This window comes from Lissotriton vulgaris, chromosome 11 (genome assembly GCF_964263255.1).
Source record: "Lissotriton vulgaris chromosome 11, aLisVul1.2, whole genome shotgun sequence".
Classification (NCBI taxonomy): Eukaryota; Metazoa; Chordata; class Amphibia; order Caudata; family Salamandridae; genus Lissotriton; species Lissotriton vulgaris.
This window is the reverse complement of record NC_141699.1, coordinates 727,828,727-727,849,244: the sequence shown is the minus strand read 5'-3', so window position 1 is coordinate 727,849,244 and position 20,518 is coordinate 727,828,727. Positions and strand designations below refer to the sequence as shown.

The 20,518-nt window shown below is 40.4% G+C and overlaps 1 protein-coding gene across 1 annotated transcript in view; it reads left to right on the top strand.

Annotated features, from left to right (window-relative positions):
- The window catches only part of LOC147683395 (unconventional myosin-VIIb-like), a 1,214,266-nt gene that overhangs the window by 118,910 nt on the left and 1,074,838 nt on the right, over positions 1–20,518 (top strand). The window contains exon 2 of the mRNA XM_086943813.1: positions 20,324–20,366. Coding sequence (XP_086799939.1) covers positions 20,349–20,366 — 18 coding nt within the window. The 5' untranslated portion in view covers positions 20,324–20,348. The remainder of the gene's footprint in view (positions 1–20,323; positions 20,367–20,518) is intronic.

Sequence of the window (20,518 nt, the reverse complement as noted above, 5' to 3'; positions counted from 1 at the left end):
TTGGAGGGGTTCATCTATTTAGGAAGGCAACCCCAGACAAGGTCACCCATAAACCACCCCAGAACCAGTTCAACTGATACGTAAAGTTTTAGCATACTATGTAATATTTTGTGTAAGCAAATACCATTTAATGGACATGTTGGCCTATTTAGCTTAAGCTTAGTTAGACAATGCCCCTTTGAATCAGGCATTTTATGTCTGTTGATAACGAGTAGAATCCCACCATATTTCATTGGGAATAATTGTAATTGGCAGTAATTTAGCAAAAATATAACCTTTTAAAATATCACGGCTTCCAAGTGGAAACACACATGATCCCAAAGAAAGTCGATTCTTCAATTTCATTTCGTTTATAGTCAAGACCAGGGGCAAATGGAGCTAACGTTGCCAAGGTTGTACCTTAAAAAAAAAATGAGGGGCCTACCAGTGTAGGCTCTCACACATAGACTTGTGAAATTATATAAGTACAGGTGCATTTTTAATAAAGTTGTGTTAGGCTTTCGTCCAGTGTATAGTGAGCATGTGGAAAAAAACGCATAACTTTCCTAAAACTGCATGTCTTTTATCTTAAAATGTAAGAGATTACCAAAGTTAGAAGTCACTATTCATATGTGAAATACCTTAAAATATATACATCCTTATGACAACAAGTTATCAATCAAAATGTTTTATAACTTAGAGGAAAAGTAAATGTAACTTGTAGAAACTGTAAATAAAAAAGTTGACATTTATATTTTGCCTCAGCAATATAATCATCTAAATAAGTCATTGTGCTTGGAAAAAAAACGACACTATCTTTTTCTAAAGTGATAAAAAAAATCTCCAATTTGTATAACTGTAAAGAAAGTTGGAGTTGGTAGAAATTGATCAATTCTGCACGGGTTTAATGGAGGGATAACATTTTACACAATGCTGAAAATAATATTTCCCAAAAACATTATTAGTTACATAATCCCTAGCAATATTATATTGTTTAATATCCTGATCAAGCTCAGTCTCTTGTAAATTTGTCTATGTGATGCTTTAGATGTACAAGGTGGCCTATACTCTGGGATGAAAGGCATTGTGATGTCATCACCTGCGTGATATCACAACTCATGTCCCTGGGCCATAGCAACCAAAAACAAATGAGATCCTTTCGTGTGCAAAGACAATGGGTCATGACTGGTTAGAGGCACTAAGACTTCCAGAGGCAACACGATGGAAGCCCCCCATGACCTCCTCTCAGTAGACCATACACTGATACTCTGGGCCACGGAGGAGTCATCCCGTCAGGAGCCTCATGCTTGTGAAATGTCAGGTAAGAAAGGCCTCCATCACAGCTCAAAAAGTGATCAGTCTGTAAAAAGACAGGTGTGAAGGATAATGAAGTGCCAATATCTGCACATAATCACACTGCTACCCCTCTTTGAGACATTTATAGTAAACGTGCAAGTCCTGAAATTATTGAAGGAAGCCAGTTTGTTGGCTAGTGGTTGAGCAGACCATGATTCGTTCCCACCTGAATGATGAGTTACTGTTCTTCTTTACTCAGGAAGCCACTGGTCCAGCACCAGTGTCTACTTACAGTTCTAAATGCGGTTAATATTTACTTGGCCGTCTGGGGAAGGTTTTGTTGTTAGCGTACTGGTCCTGTTTTTACTGCAAAAAACTGCAACTGTTTAATGCCTTCTTTTTTAGCATTGTTAATATACGAAATAAAAATAAGTCAAAATGGCATCTTCATAAATTACATTTTTCGTTTACTTTTAAAATTAAAACGCTTTTTTCCTTAACTGTTTAAAATAGTTGGAAATCCCAATATGTACAATTTCCACTGTGAGTCAAGCTAGCCATGTGTGCCAGCACTGTGTGCCGGCACTGAATATCACTCTTGTTAGACCTGGCATCCTTGGCGTGGTTTCCCCCTAACTTTTTACCTTTAGACCTCCTGTTTTTTCTGACTTCGTTTTTGATGGCCTTAGGACTGCGCAAATTACCAGTGCTAAACTGCTTGTGCTCTTTTCAAAACACATCGTAACATTGGCATATACCCAATTGGCCTATTTAATTTAATTGTAAGTACCTAGTAAAGTGGCACTACATGTGCTCAAGGTATGTAAATTAAATGTTACTTGTGGGTTTGCAGCACCGATTGTATCATTCACTTAAGTAGTCCTTTAAACATGACTCAGGCTTGCCACTGCAGAGCCTATGTGTGCAGTTTAAACTGCAATTTCGACCTAGCAGAATAAACCAATTGCCTGGCCCAAACATTCTATTTTAGTACATATAGATCACCCCTAGGGTAGGCCATGGACAGCCCAGAGGGCATGATGCAACATTTTTAAAAGGCAGGACATGTACTTTTAAGCTTTGCATGTTCTGGTAGTGAAAAACTCCTAAATTCGTTTTTCACTACTGCAAGGTCTATATCACATATAGGATAACATGTGATTTGCATTATTACATTTTATAGGTGTAATTTCCAAATAGGAAGAGATAATCAGTTAATGTTTGGGGTTTTTGGAATGCTAAGTTAAAGTCGTAACTTATGATGAAGTTGGATTTTAAATTACAATTCAGAAAATGCCATCTATAGGAAATTGCCATTTTCTTGCTGTAGCCATTTGGTGCCTGCAGCCTGTCTCTGGGTCACATGACTGGGTGTGGGTGACTGACTGACTGACTGACTGACTGACTGACTGGGTGTGGGTGACAGTTTGGCATTGTGTATTTCTCCTAGAAAGTCACACACAATGGAAGCTTGGTTGTGACTGGATGGGCCATCTCTGACAGGATGGGAGAGAGGAGCTGGGTTACATGATTGTATGATTCATTGTCTCCATATAATATGTGTATAATATGTGTATTTGATGGAAAGCTCTCTGACACCCTACACTGGATGAATAATGCTATAAAAGAAATTAAATAAAAAAAATAATTAGCAAGTGAAATTTAACTCGTTATTAGTGTGATTACTCATCCAGAGAGCTACATCTGGCATTCTTACAGTACTTACATATCTCTTACTTACAGGGGTCGAACAAATTCAAAACTCATAGTTTCTCCTAATCACTTGTGAAGTGATAACAAACTAAGTGCCCTTGTTTCTATCCATTGCATTGTCATCTGGGTGCTAGCCTCCAGATAGCACTGAGATAGAATGAGAATCCTTGAACAGGACCCTGGTTCCGGCTCAATAACAGCTGCTAGATCTGGGATCTGACTGGATCCACTCATCTACAAGAATCACATTCTACATAAGAGGTTAAATACGAATTAGATGTTAGACTTTAACGTGAGCTTGTGCTGAAACTGTTCTCGAGGCCAAAAAATCATGTCAACTTAATAGTACACAGGGTTACAAATGCGAGGCACTTTTCTAAACACATAGCAAATTCAGTTTTTTAACGCATGAATGAATTGCAAAAGATTACTAAAAAGATGTTATTTCAAAGTACACCAATATGAATCCAATTTCCTGTTACACGTAAAATGCCTAAACATTAGTCTACACATACACTTTATTTCACCCGCTTCACAATGACACGTTTACATTTTAATTTCTCTGAGATTAGTCACATTTAAAAATCTCATTAGTTTTCATGTGGAGTACTTTAAATATACAATACCCCATCTTCTCTGAGTGACATTAGTCACACCGAATGTATTTGAGTGGTGACTACACATGATTATAATGCACTCCTACAGTATATTAGGACGAGATCCAAAATACTCTGCTCAAACTGCATTAATCTGTTGATCTCCAGGACCTGGTTAGTGCTCATGTATGCAGTTTCCATTAGACAGAAGGTCTCATTCAGTTTTTTTTATTGCAGTTAAGGCTTTAGCATGTGAGCTATGTTTCCGGCTTTAGCATTTGAGCAATTTTTAGGGTTCATACAGCCGATCCCACCAGAATCCTGTTGCTTTAAGAACACTTTAAGAAATGTCCTTCCCCTTTCACACATATGAAAACGTTTCACCTGTGAACTGTCGTACAGGCAGTGACTAGCACTGTAGGGAGTAAAGCATGCCTGCATCTTACATTTTTTCGTCAGAGGTTCAGATCTCGCCCCCTCCCTTCCAGATGGCATGTTCCACTCCTGGCTCCACTTGCCATGGCTGATGGTTCAGGGGGCTGATACTATAAGCCAGCCATCTGCGTTTGGACCCCATGTTCGCAGGTTTTAATTCAGACAGGTCTAGTCAGTCTTTTATGCTTCCCAGGTCGATTAAATGAGTAGCATTGACTTGATAACAGTAAACATCTGCCATCTGTCAGTTATACCAAGAGACCTTTTGGGGTGAACATGCGCTGTTTTGAAATATATGATAATCCACACTGGGCCTTTGGTGCTTAAAGACACTGCAGTGCGTTTTTTATCATGTAGCGAGTACAGTGGTAGTGGAAAATTCTTTCAAAGTTGGATACAAATGCTAAATCTGGAGGAGGATTGACTGGCTGATTTTCCTCTGCCATACTATCCTTCTGAAGGATACAATATGAGATGTGCAGTTTGCAGAGCTCGTGGTTAACCAGAAATAGGGTGTCCTAGTGCCGAAAGACTGCAGAAAGGTTTTAAGATGCTTTCGGCAGGTGTTGGAGCTGTGAATGGCGGACAGGTTGTTCCAAGACTTGCAAGGAAGTACTGGGGATCTCTCTCCTCTGATACAAGATTTCTTAAATCTGGAGACAAGGAGGAGATTGGAACTACTTGATGGCAGAAATCTGGGGGCCGTGGGAAATACCGGGTGAAGAGAAAGGACATATAAATGGGTGATGCCATAAGTATCACTTTATAGAATAAACAGAGGGCCCTAAAGATACAGCTCTTGTTGAGGGGCAAACAGTGGGTTGTTTTCAGATGATGGGAGATCCTAAACTGGCAGTTGTGACCAAGGATCAATGGACTACAGCATTCTGAATGCACTGCCTTTTTGCCAATGAATAGGCTGGTAAGGCAAGAAAAAGTGCATTGCGATAATGTTGGTGGGAAATGATGAGCCTCTAGACAATTCACTTGTGGTAGTGAGTGGAAATAAAAGGCAGGAGGTTCCAAGAAGTCTTAAAGAAAAAAAACAGGCTTCGGAAAGATTATTGTTGTGCGGAGGAAAAGATAATTGGGTGTCAAAGATGATCCGAGATTACAGGTCGAGTTGGATGGAGATGGTGCTGGTCCAAATATTTCTGGCACCAGACCTTCGACCAGGCTAAATTGTTACCAAAGACTAAGACTTCAGTTGTGTCTCCCTTAAGGTGTAGCGTGTTAAGATTCATCCAGGAACCCAGTGTCCTTGTGCACTCTTCGAATTGAGATTGGAAGAGGTGCTGTGGCCATCAGACAGGTAGAGCTGTATATCATCAGTGTGGGAATAGAAACCTAGCTGCTAGGAGTGAGTTAAGTCGGCTAAAGAGGCTAAGTGGATGTTGAAGGGCGCAGGACTCCAGGACCAGCCTTGGAGAATGCCACATTTGCTAGGCTCGAAAGATGGTTGAAAGGAACAAGGAACAAATGGAACTAGGGAGATTGGTTTGTGGTTCACAATAAGCGTTTTTTGCATTTGGGAGGAACTGACTAAGATTCCAAGGAAGCAATGTAGATAACAGTGAGAGCAGGCACAAATGCAGGAGAAATAGATGTATCTATGTGCATCGGAAGTGGATGGAGAGGGCGTCCTGAAGAAGTTCTCCTGATAATGTAGAGAATAGGTGCTAGTAAAGCCAGAATAATGGATGGACTAGTATGTTCAGGATTTGACTGAAATGTAAGATATTGGTATGAAATACCTGATGATAAAAAAGTCTGTACAATAGTATTGATCTTTGATTTAAAAAAAGAGTTAGAGAAGTCATCAGAGTTGCTGTGATGGTGTAGTAGTATATATGCAAAACAAAATTCTGCATATACATCCTGGAATGTGAGTGTGGGCTGAAATATGTAGGTAGCTCGAAACTACCGGTTCATAAAAGAATTCTTCAGCACCTACGTGCGATAACTAATAAAGACCAAAGTTATCCAGTTGCCAGGCACTTTGAGGTTTGCCACAACAGTAAACCTCAGTGTCTAAAATATTATGCTATTGAATCCATCCCGGCAACAAAAAGAGGAGGGAATAGGGAGACCCACATGCGAAAAACTGAAACTAACTACATTCTGGAATTTGACACTAAATGGCCCGGGTGTTGAACACCACGGAGGACCTCCACACATATTTATAAGATGTTATCCAGCAAAATATGTGAGGTCCCCAATAGGAATATGTATTGAGAAACATAGCAACACAATACCCATTATATAGTGTAGTAGAAATTAGGATAATTGGGAATCCCAACTGCTAGATTTGCACAATTTTTGTACTAACAATATTTATGTCTTTTAAACTATTTTAGTTTTTTAGATAAAGTACATGTGTCGATTATTAGTTGGTAGTGGCCCACAATTAATTCTGGTTGGTTTTAGATATCAGGGTAGTTTTATCTAGGTGTCTTTTAAGTAGTTGGTTTTAATTGTGTCACTGATTTCCTTCTTTTATAACTATGTATTTATTATATGGTAGAGTGTAGTAGTCTGTTTGTGTTTTTTAAATACTAGGGTGTTTTAAATTTCATGCAGGTATGAAACCAAACTGCTAAATCACACAAAGTACTGTATAAATGAATGTGAACATGTCCCTGAAAAGAATAATATATTTATGAATTGCTCTCCATGAATATCTGATGATATGCGCTAAAATGAATTTAATTTAACCAATATGAAATGAGACATGTAAAATATCTATAATTCTTTATTAATTGTTTAAGCATGAGTCACTTTAGTTGATTTGCACTTTTGCACTAGTTCACTTTAACAAAAGCACAGTAGGAGATCCTACTGTGTAAGCGAAAGAATTATGTTGTAGGTTTTAGAAGTAGTCATAGATGCTACTGAAAAGTCTAGTAAGAGATAATGTGATAGATAAAATAAGCACTCATGAATAATAGAATGAGAACAATCTATCCATATTGTTTAGTGACCCATAATACACCTATAGAATTATTTTGGATTTTTAAAAAAAACTATTTTGGACTAAAAATATTTTCTCAATTTTCATAGGGTTGAATTGTGAATAACTATGATTTTCTTAAAGATTCCTTGTTTCAACAATTTTGGTTTGACCACGTTAGGGTGAGCACAGATTATTACTAATAAGCATTGCAAATGGTTAAATGTGGTTGAAAATTATGTTCTGGAACTTGATTAAGCATTTATGCTGTTAGTTTTAAATTCAATGTTTGATGGAACAATGCTTTTCTGACCAAGGTACAAATTATTTACAACATAGGAAGTTGTCTAAAATTGTATTTATAACGTATTCATACGGTTATAAATGATACACTATATCGAATGTATTTAAAACAGAAAGTATTTTTTCTATTTCCATTTGCACATGTGAGCACTTGCACTGTAAAAAGAGGTTGAGTTTATGGCATCGTCATGTGACCAAGGCCGCAGGGACGGCCGAAACGCGTCATGACAAGCTGTTGGGGTGAATAAATTTGCAAAACTACAAAAAGTGGTCCATGCCTTGTTTTTCGCCAGAACGGTGGAGCGCTGCGAGGTATTGCAGAGTAGTATATATGTATGTATATATGTTGTGAGTATATATATATATATATATATATATATATATATATATATATATATATATATATATATATATATATATATATATATATGCCACCATGCCGAAGCGTCTGTTTAAAAGAATAACAAAGAAAGCACGCACCTAATTGGAGTCCGTGTCCCTATCTTGAGCACGACCACGGAGCAAGTTTTGGTAACTGTTGGTGTTTTTTCATATGTATATATATATTAACACTCCATTCCTTGAAACTCATCAAAGAAGTTACCGCACTCACGGGGGGTCTCAGTTCAGTTTTCAACACACGTCTCAGCGTTCAGCCTTCCACTATGTTCGCATATATATATATATGTATATATATATATATATATATATATATATATATATATATATATATATATATATATTCTTTCATTATTTACTAGATTTATTATCAGGTAGGCAGCATATGTTAAGAGCTTTGGCGCCATAACGTTGTTTATTATGAAAGTACCTCAGCATGTCATTATGACTTGTTTATATCTCAGGCTGAACAGACTGATGTATATAATCTTTTCTGTGTATATATCATGAATTAGTTCATGTTTAATTGTTGGCATTATATGCTTAGAGTGCAATATGCAGTTATTTATAACTTTGAATGTCTTGCACTTTGCAATGTATGCATATGTCGAAGGCCAGTATGTTTTCTGCCTATATTGTCAACCACGCAGTCTATTCTCTATGTCCATTTATGCCTGAAGGAGGGAGGAGGGCTATATATTCTGAAAATGTCATGGCGCCAATTAGATTGATAGAGCCTGCTGCGCAGGCGAAACGCGTCTCTCTTTCATTGCGGGGTCGTGGGATATATATATGGAAAGAAAAAGTTGCCGCTAGGTAGGAATTGATGCCAACGCAAGGGCGTGAGCTGCGAACAGAGTCCCTTTCCTGCCAGACGCGTTTCGGGCCAATGCCCTCTTCAGTGGCAGCACATGTGACCTGACGGCAGGCTGCAGGCACCAGTAAATACCCTCAGTAATTATGCACAGGTGTAAAACCTGAAGCAATGCTCTCTGGGACTGGTGGTTCCGTAAAACCCCAGTGGGTCGCCGCCGCCATTCGCATGCAAAAAAAGTATTAAAGGGATTGCCAATGTCCCCGCAAGCACCCCGCAAGTAAAGGCACCTCCTGTACCACAGAAAGCTGCCCAAGTAATGCAGCTGTGGACCCGCAGTTGTAAGCGGTAGTGCAACCCCGCGACCGGGCAGGCCTGCAGGTATGCATAGAATGAGCTACCTTGCACATTTGAGATTTACAAAATAAATGTCAAATCAATGAATGTAGACACAATTGAAAAGCAGTATTAAACATTACACATTATTACTCTAAATGTCAAACAATACATCCAAACATTTAAAGAAAATAGACCAGCTAGGAAGCCATTTGGCCTAGAACCAAACAGGTGGTGTGCCTTAAAATACTTGATACACATTGTGCCCCAGTGGGCTATTTTTACCCCGTGCTGATGCCAGACAATAGTGAGAAAAAATGAAATCCATATGATACAGTCCCACATGCTGTGTGTCTGTGTGTAGTATTTCTATAGTGCAAACCGAGCCACAAGGCAGCTTAGAAGTGTACAGGATAAAAGGCAGCATTAAGTCAACAAGTGGTAAGAGAGGTAGCGGGTTTGTGGACAGGTAATGCATTGTGAAATTGTATTCTTTAAAGAGGTGGGTCTTAAACCCTTTCCTAATAGGAGCATCATTTGGGTAGTTCTGTGGATTAAAGATGCTGTTCCAGATTCTGGATACATAGATGGAAATGTCCTGTTGCCTTGTTTTTTCTTTTTCACACTCCTGAGTCTGCAGTATGATGGTGTCATGGCTGCATGTGTGATAAGGACCACCAGAGATGGTGTGCTTGTCTATAAGATGAGCAGGATTTCTGATCGTGAGAGCTTGTAATGATGCAGCTAGTTTTTGAAGATGGTGTGGGTCAGAAACAGGAGCAAATGGAGTTTCATCAGAATGGGGGTAATATGATCATATTTCTTCAAGCCCTGGTTGACACGTGCTCCAGCATGTAGGATGCACTTAAGGGGTGTCGCCAGTGTGAAGCCTGTAAGGCCATGGTGCAGGGTGTTACCATCATCCAGAGTGGATATGATAGCCTTGGGATTGGTGGGCCACGGAAAATACTTCTCTAGTAGGTTCTTATCTTCCAGTGAGGATCTGGAGTGCCAACCGGGCTCAAAATGTTTACACTGGCTTTGCTGACCGTACGTCAGGGGTGAATCAGGAGATTGAAAATATATTAGAATGGGATTTGGAATGGAACATCCTTACATTTTATGGAAATAATGTAATCAAGCATCCGTGTATTTCACTTGTAATAGGGGGTACAGCACAGGATGCTTCTGGATTAGAATATAGATATAGATATTCACTGTTTTTAGTATTTAAATGAAGCATGACCGTGGCAATTGTTGGTTTGACAAAGGCAGTTGATCTGCCGAAACGCGTCTCTACTTTTAAATATCAGGTTGCAGGAGGCCCAACAAAATAAACATATGGAAGGATTCCGTGGAGTTTGTGTACGTGCACTCTCCGTTTCGGAAGCAGGTTGTGTGTTGATATCTACATATGTATGTATAAGAAAAGCAGAAGGTTAAAGTGACGTTATACTTATTTGAATGTCAGTTAAAAAATACATTTTAACTCAGAAAAACACTGAAAGTTACCAGTTATAGTTATCTGAAGTAACTATTACTAGCCCCCTGAAATTAGCTGTTGAATAGTTTGCTAGGCCAAGATTAAAACATAATGGGTAAATTCATTTACGTATAGGTTTAAAATAGTTCGGGCAGAAAAATAAAAAGAGTTCAATGTTCTCAGTCTTATTGAAACAATATTTGCCATAAGGGGAACCTCGCATTCCAGTAGTCGATTTAGCAGTAAAAACATTTAGGGGTAATATGTCTAATCTAAGTTTAATAAAAAGTGATTTTGCTAAGGGTAGAAAAATGTCATCGAAAAAAGGTTCAAATTATGGAAGTGATTTATGGCATAAAAATTGATCAGAAAGTGACCCGGTACTAATGGTACGGTTGTGGTGCCATTCAGTCACTACATTACCCCATTATGTATTAACACCTTAGGTGCTGCGCACGTTCGGCGGCCGACGGCACCACTACCTCAGGAGTGCTGCCGTCGGCCGTTGAACGTTCGAATTGCACCTGCGCAATGGAACGTCCAGCACTGGAGCTGGACGTTCCATAGCTGCTAAGGTGTTAATTAAAATACCTTTAGTTTGTTGTGAGATAATGGACGGGTTAGTGTATTGTGTCTCTAACTCCAAATTGGTAAACCACAACTTTACATGGGAGAGCCATTTGATTCTAGCCTTCTAACTTTGAGTAATTCTGATCTGTAAGAATGTTGGGACCAAAGTCTTTATGTGTAAATATTTGTACCAGTGAGTATTTTATTTATGAAAGATAAATGTCAACTATTGTCTTACTTTGGATTGGACTTCTTTGCGAATGAATTATAGGTAGAATTGTCCAATTCCTTATTCGTTTGCAAGCATTGTAATCAACATTAATAGTTGATATGTACCCTATTAATTTGTGAGCATTATAAAATAAGAAATATTTTTCTAAAAATGATTATCCCGTGTTGTTGTTGTTTTTTTAGCTCTAGTGTGACTATATTAATTGAATAGTCTTTTTTGTTGAACTGAGTAGCAGAATATTATAAGTGAACTAAAATGACAGCAGATATTAATTTGATTGATTAGATGTTTGTTAAAACTGAAATACAGCTCTAAATCTGAAATCTGTGTGACAAAAAAATTCCCTTGCTGGCATCTTAAACCTTGTATTGTTAATATCTGCCCAAGCCCACAAGGGTATATTGGGTTTTCCCCTCCTCCTCGTTGTTCAATATAGTAAGGTCCTGTGAGAAGGTGGCTTGGTATATGGTGTACACTTAGGTAAGTGGGCACCTTGCACCAATACAGATGACCCTTATGGTGATTTTAGTGGTCTTAGACAATCTTAGAAAGCTCTCTAAGAGGGTAGCTGTGGAGAGAAGCCTTAAGGCTTAGTCAGAAGGAATGTAAAGCAGCTTGTTTTACCAGAACATAATCGTATTTATATAGATTAAGTGAAAAAGAACCACACTGTGTATTTATACAAATATGTATTTATTATACAAAGCTCACTAACACATAAAGGTATCTCCTAGCCAGAGATACACACAATACTTTTCAATAGAAACAGGTAAGTAGCACTTAATACACAGTGATCACCAGGGGGAGACCAAACCATATATATTAAATCAGTAATATGCGAACCACGACTCAAGTAAAGATCAAGACTATTCCCAGAAGACATAGAAGTGCAGGGGACCCAAAGAATCACCCATGGTAAGTAACCAGGAGCCCCACAGAGGCCATGTGCAGAGTGACAACACAAATTTTAAAGGAGAAGGACCCTTCCCAGTGGACGCTGAAGAAACTCCATGGAAGACAGAAGGTTGGAGAGCCACCCCACGCGTGGGTACTTTAGGAACCAGGATACCTGTCTTAGGGGAGCCGGGTGCATAGGTATGAAATGGCATCGGAAACCGCTGTTGAAAACAATGGAGGACTTCAGTAAAACGCAGCTGCTGGAGAAGGTGAAAGTGTTCAGTGAAACCCAAAGGTGGATTCAAGTCGAGAAGTACCTGAAAGCAGAGGGCACAGAGTCTATGCCAATTGGAGGTGACCAGGAGGCACAGAAGATGAATGCCCAACGATGTCGGGTGTTGCAGCAGAGTTGACGGTGATCTTGGAGCTGCAGCTGTGAGAACCAGGTGACACTCTTGGAGACCAGGAGTCATTCATGAGCTGTCCCATGTCGAGAGTTGTGGGGTTGTTGTCTGTTGGGAGCACCAACAAGCTTCGGAAACTGCAAACAACGTGGAAAGCAAAGAAGATGCAATGTCGGAACCAGCAAGGTCCAGGTGACTCACCACGAGGAGGGGAGTCAGGGCAGGCCCTGAGCAATCAGAGGAATCCAAAGAATTCAAGGATGACCCTCAAGAGGACCCCCAGGCCGGAGGTACTGGAGTTGCGAGAGGACCTCAAGCAGCTCACCAAAGAAGCAGGCCCAAGGTGCAAGTTGTGCGGTGTGGACAAAGATCTTGCTCACTGGAAAAGCTGGAGGTTGAGGCTTCTGGGAGCCCGAAGATCTTGGTGGAAGGAAGCCAACAAGCCTTTGCAACTGTAAATTGAAACAAAGCACAGGGGTTCAGTTCCTGTGGCTCCGACGAGGGATACTGGCCTCAAACTTGGTGAGAGGACAGGACAGGCCTCAAGAGATGTGACGACCACCTCCTGTCTTGCTGAGCCTTTTAGAGTTTGTGGGAGCCCAGGATCAGCAGACCAGTCAGCTTAGTTGTGGTGCTTGCAGATGCAGAGAAGTGACTCCTTCCCTTCAAGGGAGATTTCTTCAGGTGTCTTGAATGCCCACAGGCCTTGGAAGGTTCCTGTATGGTACACAGGCACAGACATTGAAGCAGTCGAGCATGGCGAGGAGATCAGGAGCAGCAGGAGACTTCCCGGTTGCAGCCATGATGCCTAGAGCAAAGTCCAGCGGAGTGCAGAGTGCCAAGACGGTCAAAGAAGAAGTGGTGTCTGAAATTAATCTTGTCCCACGACAAATCGAGGGACCTACTCTCAGGTTAGCCCTTAAGTACCCTAAGGAAAGTGCTGCGACAATTCAAGGGTCCCTCCCTAAGGAGGGGCAGGACAAAGGGGAGGATACTCCCATGTCCTTTGTCAAGTTTCAAGTCAATGCGGAAGCAAGCCACTTCCTGAAATGGTTTGGATTGGACTATGCATGGAGGGCACCAAGTGTGCCCTGCTAGCAGACTATGTGGCGCTGACAAGCACCCCCATCCTGCCCCAATACTCTAAAACCTATCTGGGAGGTGTTTACTCCTCCCTATGACAGGATGCCTATTGCTCTGCCTTCCCCTGCACAAGCTTGGCTCAGCAGCAGGAGAGCAGAATCATGTCTCTGGTTGGCAGCAGCCATGTTGTGCTATCCGGGTCTAGAAGACTGGTACCAGGAGCACTGAAGGCCTAACAGAGGGCCTTTACAGTGGTTGGAATCACGCCTCCCACACCGTTTACGTGCTATCTGTGGCTCTGTGTGATTTTTGAGCTCTCCAAACCTGTCATTGCTGTTGTTTGAGTGTTTCTTTTTTCACATGAGCATTAAGGTCTTTGGCATGAGAGGTAACCTGATGGCCAGTTAAAGGAATAGGGACAGGGGTCTGAGTAGTATGACAAGACATAGTAGGTAACACACGTTTTTCCAGTTGAATGCAAAAATAGGATAAAGGGGGGTCTGGGTCTGACCATTCTTGATACGTGATTCAACCTCTTCAATGTGGGTATTCATTTTTAAGGAGAAGAAATGCAGTACACTTCACATGGAAACATTGAATGTAGCTGTATATAAATACATTTGGGATCAATAAATAGAGAGTATAGGGGAATGGCATTATATATATAAAAATGTCGGAACAAAAGATGATAGAGTAAGCGTTTTATCTAAAGTATTTACCTTAAATGTTAAAAGCTGTTTAATTTTCACCATATATGTATGGTAAAGCTGTTTGTTAAAAAAAGTATTATAAATGAACATACAGCTTTACCATACATATATGGTGAACATTAAAGGGCTTTTAATTCTATCCTCTTTTCTTACTACATTATTATACATGTAATGCCATTACCCTTGTACTTCCTACTTATTGTCAAATATTTATTTATTTTCTGCCAAGTTAAAAATATTTCCCTGTGAAGTGCACTGCATTTATTCGCCTCAAAAATCATACACTTTTGGGTTTCATATATGAAATATAGATATCAGTTTAGACAAATGTTTAAAAACACTGTTATGGTTACGAATTGAAGTGAAAAAACACAGAAACTTGCCCGTTATGGCACTATCCTTACCTTGCACACTAAATCCATACCTTGCGCACCATATCCAAATGCAATGCTCATGATCTCACCCATGATGTAACAGACACAATCGCATGTCATGAAGTCTTACAGGCCTGGTTACATATCACATTACCATTAATACTCAATAAGATGATTTATGAATATGCCATTGGTTTTGTAGTTGTGGGAGCGATGGTTTGCCTTGCTGTTTTGCAAGTTATGGATTGTGGAGCTGACCATAACTGAGTATTTTTATTGTTTTTTTATTTTTATTTCTACCCATAAGTGTACTTAGGTTTTGAGACGTATGTTAAGGTGTTATAAACATGCAAAACTTTATCTGTGACTTTTTCAGTACATTTCTGGGAGGTTTCAACTGTATACTCTATCCAACTTTGAACTCACATAGCCCGTCAATGCCCTCTATACTGACTGGGGGTTGGCCGCAGGGCTTGTCCTTTCAGCCGGGCCCTGCCCCCATCCGCTGCAGGCAGCCATCAACCACTGCTTCAGCCAAGCCCTGTGCCCAGTCCTCGTGGGAGGCCCCCCTGATGTGTTCGCATTCCACACTCTGGTCCCACTCACTCTGTCATTTCCTATCAACACACTCCCACACTTTTGCAAAATACCCCCCCCCCCACTCTCTCTTCTCTGTACCCGCTCTTACACCCCCATCCATTGTCACACACACTCCTTTCCTCCCGCTTTGTCTAATTTCCCACTTCCCAGGCCTTTAAAAGGGACCTCAAAGCTCTCCTCCTCCAGAGACACCTCCAAAAGTAACTCTCTTTTATCTGAAGGAAGATCTCCCGCTACTGATAATTTCTACTTCTCATGTCCATGGAAGTGCCTTCCCAGTGTGTTCTTGCGGTTAGAGTGTTTGCCTTTTATTGCAGTATTATCCATGTACTTGTGTTTGGTACCCTCTTGCAACTTGCACTCACCACTTTGCCCCTGTAACACACGGTTTGCTTCCTCTCACATGTTTTTTACCTTTGATACTTGCACAGGTGCCACTTTTGCCTACGTAATCGTTTGTTCTTGTGCTTGAGTGTCTAACATATATTGCAGTATTATACCGCAAATTATACTCTATTTTCTCTTGTAGCCTGCACACTTGTCACTTTTGCCTCCTGTGCACTTTTTACTACCTCATGTATTTTTGGTAGCCCACATTTTTACTACCTCATGTATTTTGTTTGCTCACAAGTGTCACAATTACCTTGTCTACATCATGTATTTTTGGTTTCTCACAATTTTTACTACCTCATGTATTCTTGTTTGCTCACAATTATCACTATACCGTATGTAACGTAACGTATGCCTCTGCAATCTGTTGCTCGTGTAATGTTCTCAGCTTGTATCATTTCTGTTCCTATTGTGAAGCGCTCTGACACCTTCGGGTAAAGTCCGCGCTATATAAAATTGCATAAATAAAATAAAATAAATAAATAAAAAATAAATAAATTACTCTGATTATTTGTAAAATGGAAGGAAACATTCAAATGTTGCCCATTTTCCATTTTGAATACAATGTAAGGTGTTAAGAATCAGTACTTTTTTGAATTGGTAACCCGTTCTTCCCTGAGAACGCGTGACTTTCCTCTTTTTGGTAATTTTAGTGTTAACAATTTTATGTAGTGCTCTGCACTATATAATGGTATCCATTAGATGCTTTGACATACAAATATTTAGTTTAACAGAACTGGACTGGCCTAGAGGTAAATTTCGCAAAGGCGAGGCCCTCTGCCTGACATGCTACCAAATTACTTTATACTAGTCCTACTATTCCCGTCTGCTAAGTCAGTTAAAACATGCTTATGCGTTCCACCATCCAGTCCCTGATTGCCTACTGAACATCCCGAATTACATGCAGAAAACAACTTTCTGAACTGAGGTGCTGTTTAGCTTAGTCAATGAACACTGTACTGCACACTGTGTTATTCAACTACAGGAATGTATGTAGAGTTTGTTAACTTCCCCAGTATGCTTTGTTTGTAGGGTTTTGAAAATTTAAAGATTTACTAGTGAAGTATATATGGCCTGTAAACACCTTAGTCTAGCTTTGTTTAATTTATAAATTGTTGTCATATGTGTAAATAGGGGTTGTAGTCATACCATTTGTTATATGTGCCAATTAAATTCTTTCTTTATTCGGCTATGAAATAGCCACTTTAATGCACATGATAAAAATACGATAAATATACATAAAACATCATATTTCATAATCATAAGTCATTAAAATGTTTAAAACATTGGAATTAGAGAAAAAGAAATCATATGTGTCCTTACGTTTTGTTTTCTCAACATTGCGCGCATTCAGGAATAAGGGAATGGGGGGACGTGAAACACACCTGTCGTTTAATGCAATACGTTTGTGGCAAATAATGTTGGTTTGGATTGGTAGCTGCCAACTTAAAATAATAGTAAACGTGTTCATAAGGGCTAAGAACAATGAGAAAATTAAAGGATGATGATAGGAATGATGTTTGATAAGCAGTGTGGATAAAAGTGATGTTTGATAAGAAGTGGGCAGTGGTTGCCTAAGTTTGGTATGACCGAAATATTTAGTTAATTGTGATAGGCTTTAATACTTTCAACGGCTTTTGCATACTGAAGAACTTTCAGTTGTTGGCTGTTGCAGTGGTTTTTACCATAGACTCTCGAATAACACAATGCACAAACATCAGAAAGCCAAAGTCGTGTGGGGAAGCGGCTAAAGGAGTCACCCATGGGTTAATCTATTTAAGAGCCATCAGCATACTGTGTCCACTCTTCACCACGTCATATATCCATGTCCCCTATTTCCTCTTTGGCAACCTCCTCTTCCTTCCTCCAGCCCAACCTACAGGGAGTGACCACTTGGTCCCTGGTCCTCCAACAGGGTCCTAGTGATCTGCCATGACCTTTTGTTCTACCTGCAATGCTACATTTTCCCCACTTGGATAAGGGCTCCCAATCCTCCCATGTCCCCTTGGTCATTCTGACCAGTGCCTTTCAGGTCTTCAATGAGTCCTTCTGGTTTCCTTGGAATGTGCTGTGATTGTCTGAGCAGGATGTGGTCATTGACGGATATTTCTGTGCAGGGTCTGTCATCCTCGGTACCTTCCACGGAGGTGAACCTGACACCGTTTTAATTGGAGTGTACCTTTTGAAGTGTGATATGCTGGGAGTCACTCTCCTGTCATCTGCTGTGATTGTGACCATGGTTCCCTTCCTGGCTGTTACTTGAAGAAGTTTGTTGGAATATTGGGTGTCTGATGTCTTTTTGTGCTCTTATTTGACAAGAAAACTGTCTCCTCCTTTTAACTTTTATTTTCGAGCCGTCCGACGTGCATCAGCATATCTCTTCATCTTGTCCTTTTGCTGCTTATCTTTCTCATGAAGTTCATCGACATCTCGTTATTTTGCTCAACTTCATATCATGGCTAGTTTCTTCCAATTGGGCATCCTAGTATATACCTCCCTGCCTAGCATGATGGTTGCTGGGGCCTTCCCAGTAGTGACATGAGGCATGTTCCAGTATAATAATAATAATAGGGAGATTTGTAGAGCGCATGGTGACGCCGACGACGTGTCCCCGCCCTCAATACCTCAATTAGTGCCAACTGTACTTCACGTCTGTCCTATTTGGCTTGTTGAACAGTGTAGTGTCTTGTAAATGAAGGAATGCTGGAACTCTTTTGGTTCCCACTGTACACCATAGGCCTGTGACAAGTGCATTGGCGGGATGAGTTGAAGACTGGCTTATTTTGTTGAGATCTGACTTACAGAATAAAGATGTGTGCAACTACTTTCTGTGTGTGGCGAGGTCATTGGTGAGTACTGGGGCTGGTAGGATGCTACAAATGGTTCTTTTCAGTGTGGCAAATGGTAATCGCTCCACCATCCCTTTTGCCTATGGCCACAACCGGGTGATTTGAAGTTCAGATGTGCTTCACTGCAGGAGGGCTATTGTATTGTGTGTCCGAAGGTGACTGGGGTTGAGGTCTCAATGGCACAAGGTCCAAGATGGTCTTTCTTTGGTGACTTCACTGCCAGATGCCTTGAGGGGAAGCCGTGGAAAGATCTACTCAAGGGGTAATGTGGATTCTCTGTACGGGCCATCAGCACAGTGTGTCAACTCTTCACGCCTTAATATCCATTCCCTCAGTTTCCCCTTTTGCGATCTTCTCTTCCTTCCTCCAGCCCCACCCACAGAGAGTGACCTCTTGGTCCCTCATCAACCAACAGTGTCCTAGTGAAATGCCATGACCTTTTGTTCTACTTATGATTCTAAAGCCGATAACTTTACTGCCTTCTCGAACTTACTTTGAAGTGCTCTGATCACAGCACACTGCCCTAAACAACTTTACATTAGCTCCAAATTAAACATCAACCTTACTCAAGAACCTTAAGACTAGAACCCAGAATAGGGTATTTGGTTTCAGGTGGAGGCCTTCATTAAGACTTCCAGAGGGCTCCTGATCAACCACCCAAACAGATAAGCTCACCACCAGAAGAAGTTTCGGTTTGGTGTAATGTCACTGTTTGTGCAGTAGCTAAGTTGTTGAATTCTGTCCCACAGCATCTTCACCACAAGTCCAACTTCTGAAAGTCCCTTTAGAGGGCAAACGCCCATCTACTCCTCTGCTTATGGTCTGCAGTCTTCACATCTATAGCACTACCGGCGAGGAATTATTGTTACTTTTAGAGTCTGAGTCTATTAAATTCCCTTGATATATCTGTCCAGTTAACAACTGAGAGTGAAAAGCGGGTGTCTCCTCAGGACCAAAGGTGCAAGGGTAAGTTGTGAGGCAGCCCTCCGTTTCGATAAGCAGGGGGTTCAAGGAAGAAGTATTAAGGATGAACAGATGCAGTTTGCTGATAAACACATTAGTCATGTTGTTTGACAGGTCTCATACATTGAGTTGTGACATACTATTTGAAATTTTTTATTAAATGTTCGTGATTTATTTCTTATAAAAAGTGATAAAGACATTTGTTTAATCTTGAAAGTGTAATTAAAAGAATAGGAGCCTGCTAAGAAATTGCTCTACTGGTGCATGGAAGTCTAGAAGCTCTGCAGGAAGGGCATACACTTTTAATTGAAAGTATATCAGTATATCAGCCCTGCTCCAAAAAAACGAATGTTGTCCATTCAAAGTATAACAACAATGCTGAGTGTTTGGTAGTATGTTAAAGGAATAGCACTTATACCCAAAAATGCAAAAACCGACTTTTAATACAATAACAGCGCTGGCAAGAATTGCAGGAAGTTCAAAATAAAACATGGCCCTGCTAAGTGCCTCTGCACTTGCATCAAAGTAACGCACCCCCGATTAGAACTTACCGTACTGTCCGAATGTACAGCAGGCATGCTGAGAAGTGCCAGTAAGGCCACATTAGGATTATACCATCTATGCCCAAAAGTGCTAGCCTAGCATTCTCCAATAAAAGTGTTACAGCCATGGGCAGAAATACTAGTACTTCTTACAAGTGCACAGACTGAAGTTCCTGAAGACAGTACATTTCACCCAGAAAACCTACTGGTTACCTTTCAGTGCAGTCACACCCCACAGTGCACCGCATTTCTCTCATGATGGTGAGTTGCCTGATTGCATTCCTTCTGTTCTCTATACAAATCTTTCTTCTAGATTGCGCGAAGCCACATCTTTCTCCTTTCATGTATGCTGCTGAGTTACTTTTATCTACTGTGTTGTCTGACGTTTTATTCTTCTCTACACAGGTTCCCAAAGAGGGCATGAGTCAAGATGGTCATTCTCAGGAAGGTATGGAAGGGTATTACTTACATTTATTGCGTCACTCTTTCTTCTTTAAAATGTCTGTATGTATTTTGAGCATAGACATATTGGGTATTGGTGCCAGACTGGTGCTAAACAGGGCTACTGTACTAGTTGAATTAAAAAAAATCCCCATAATA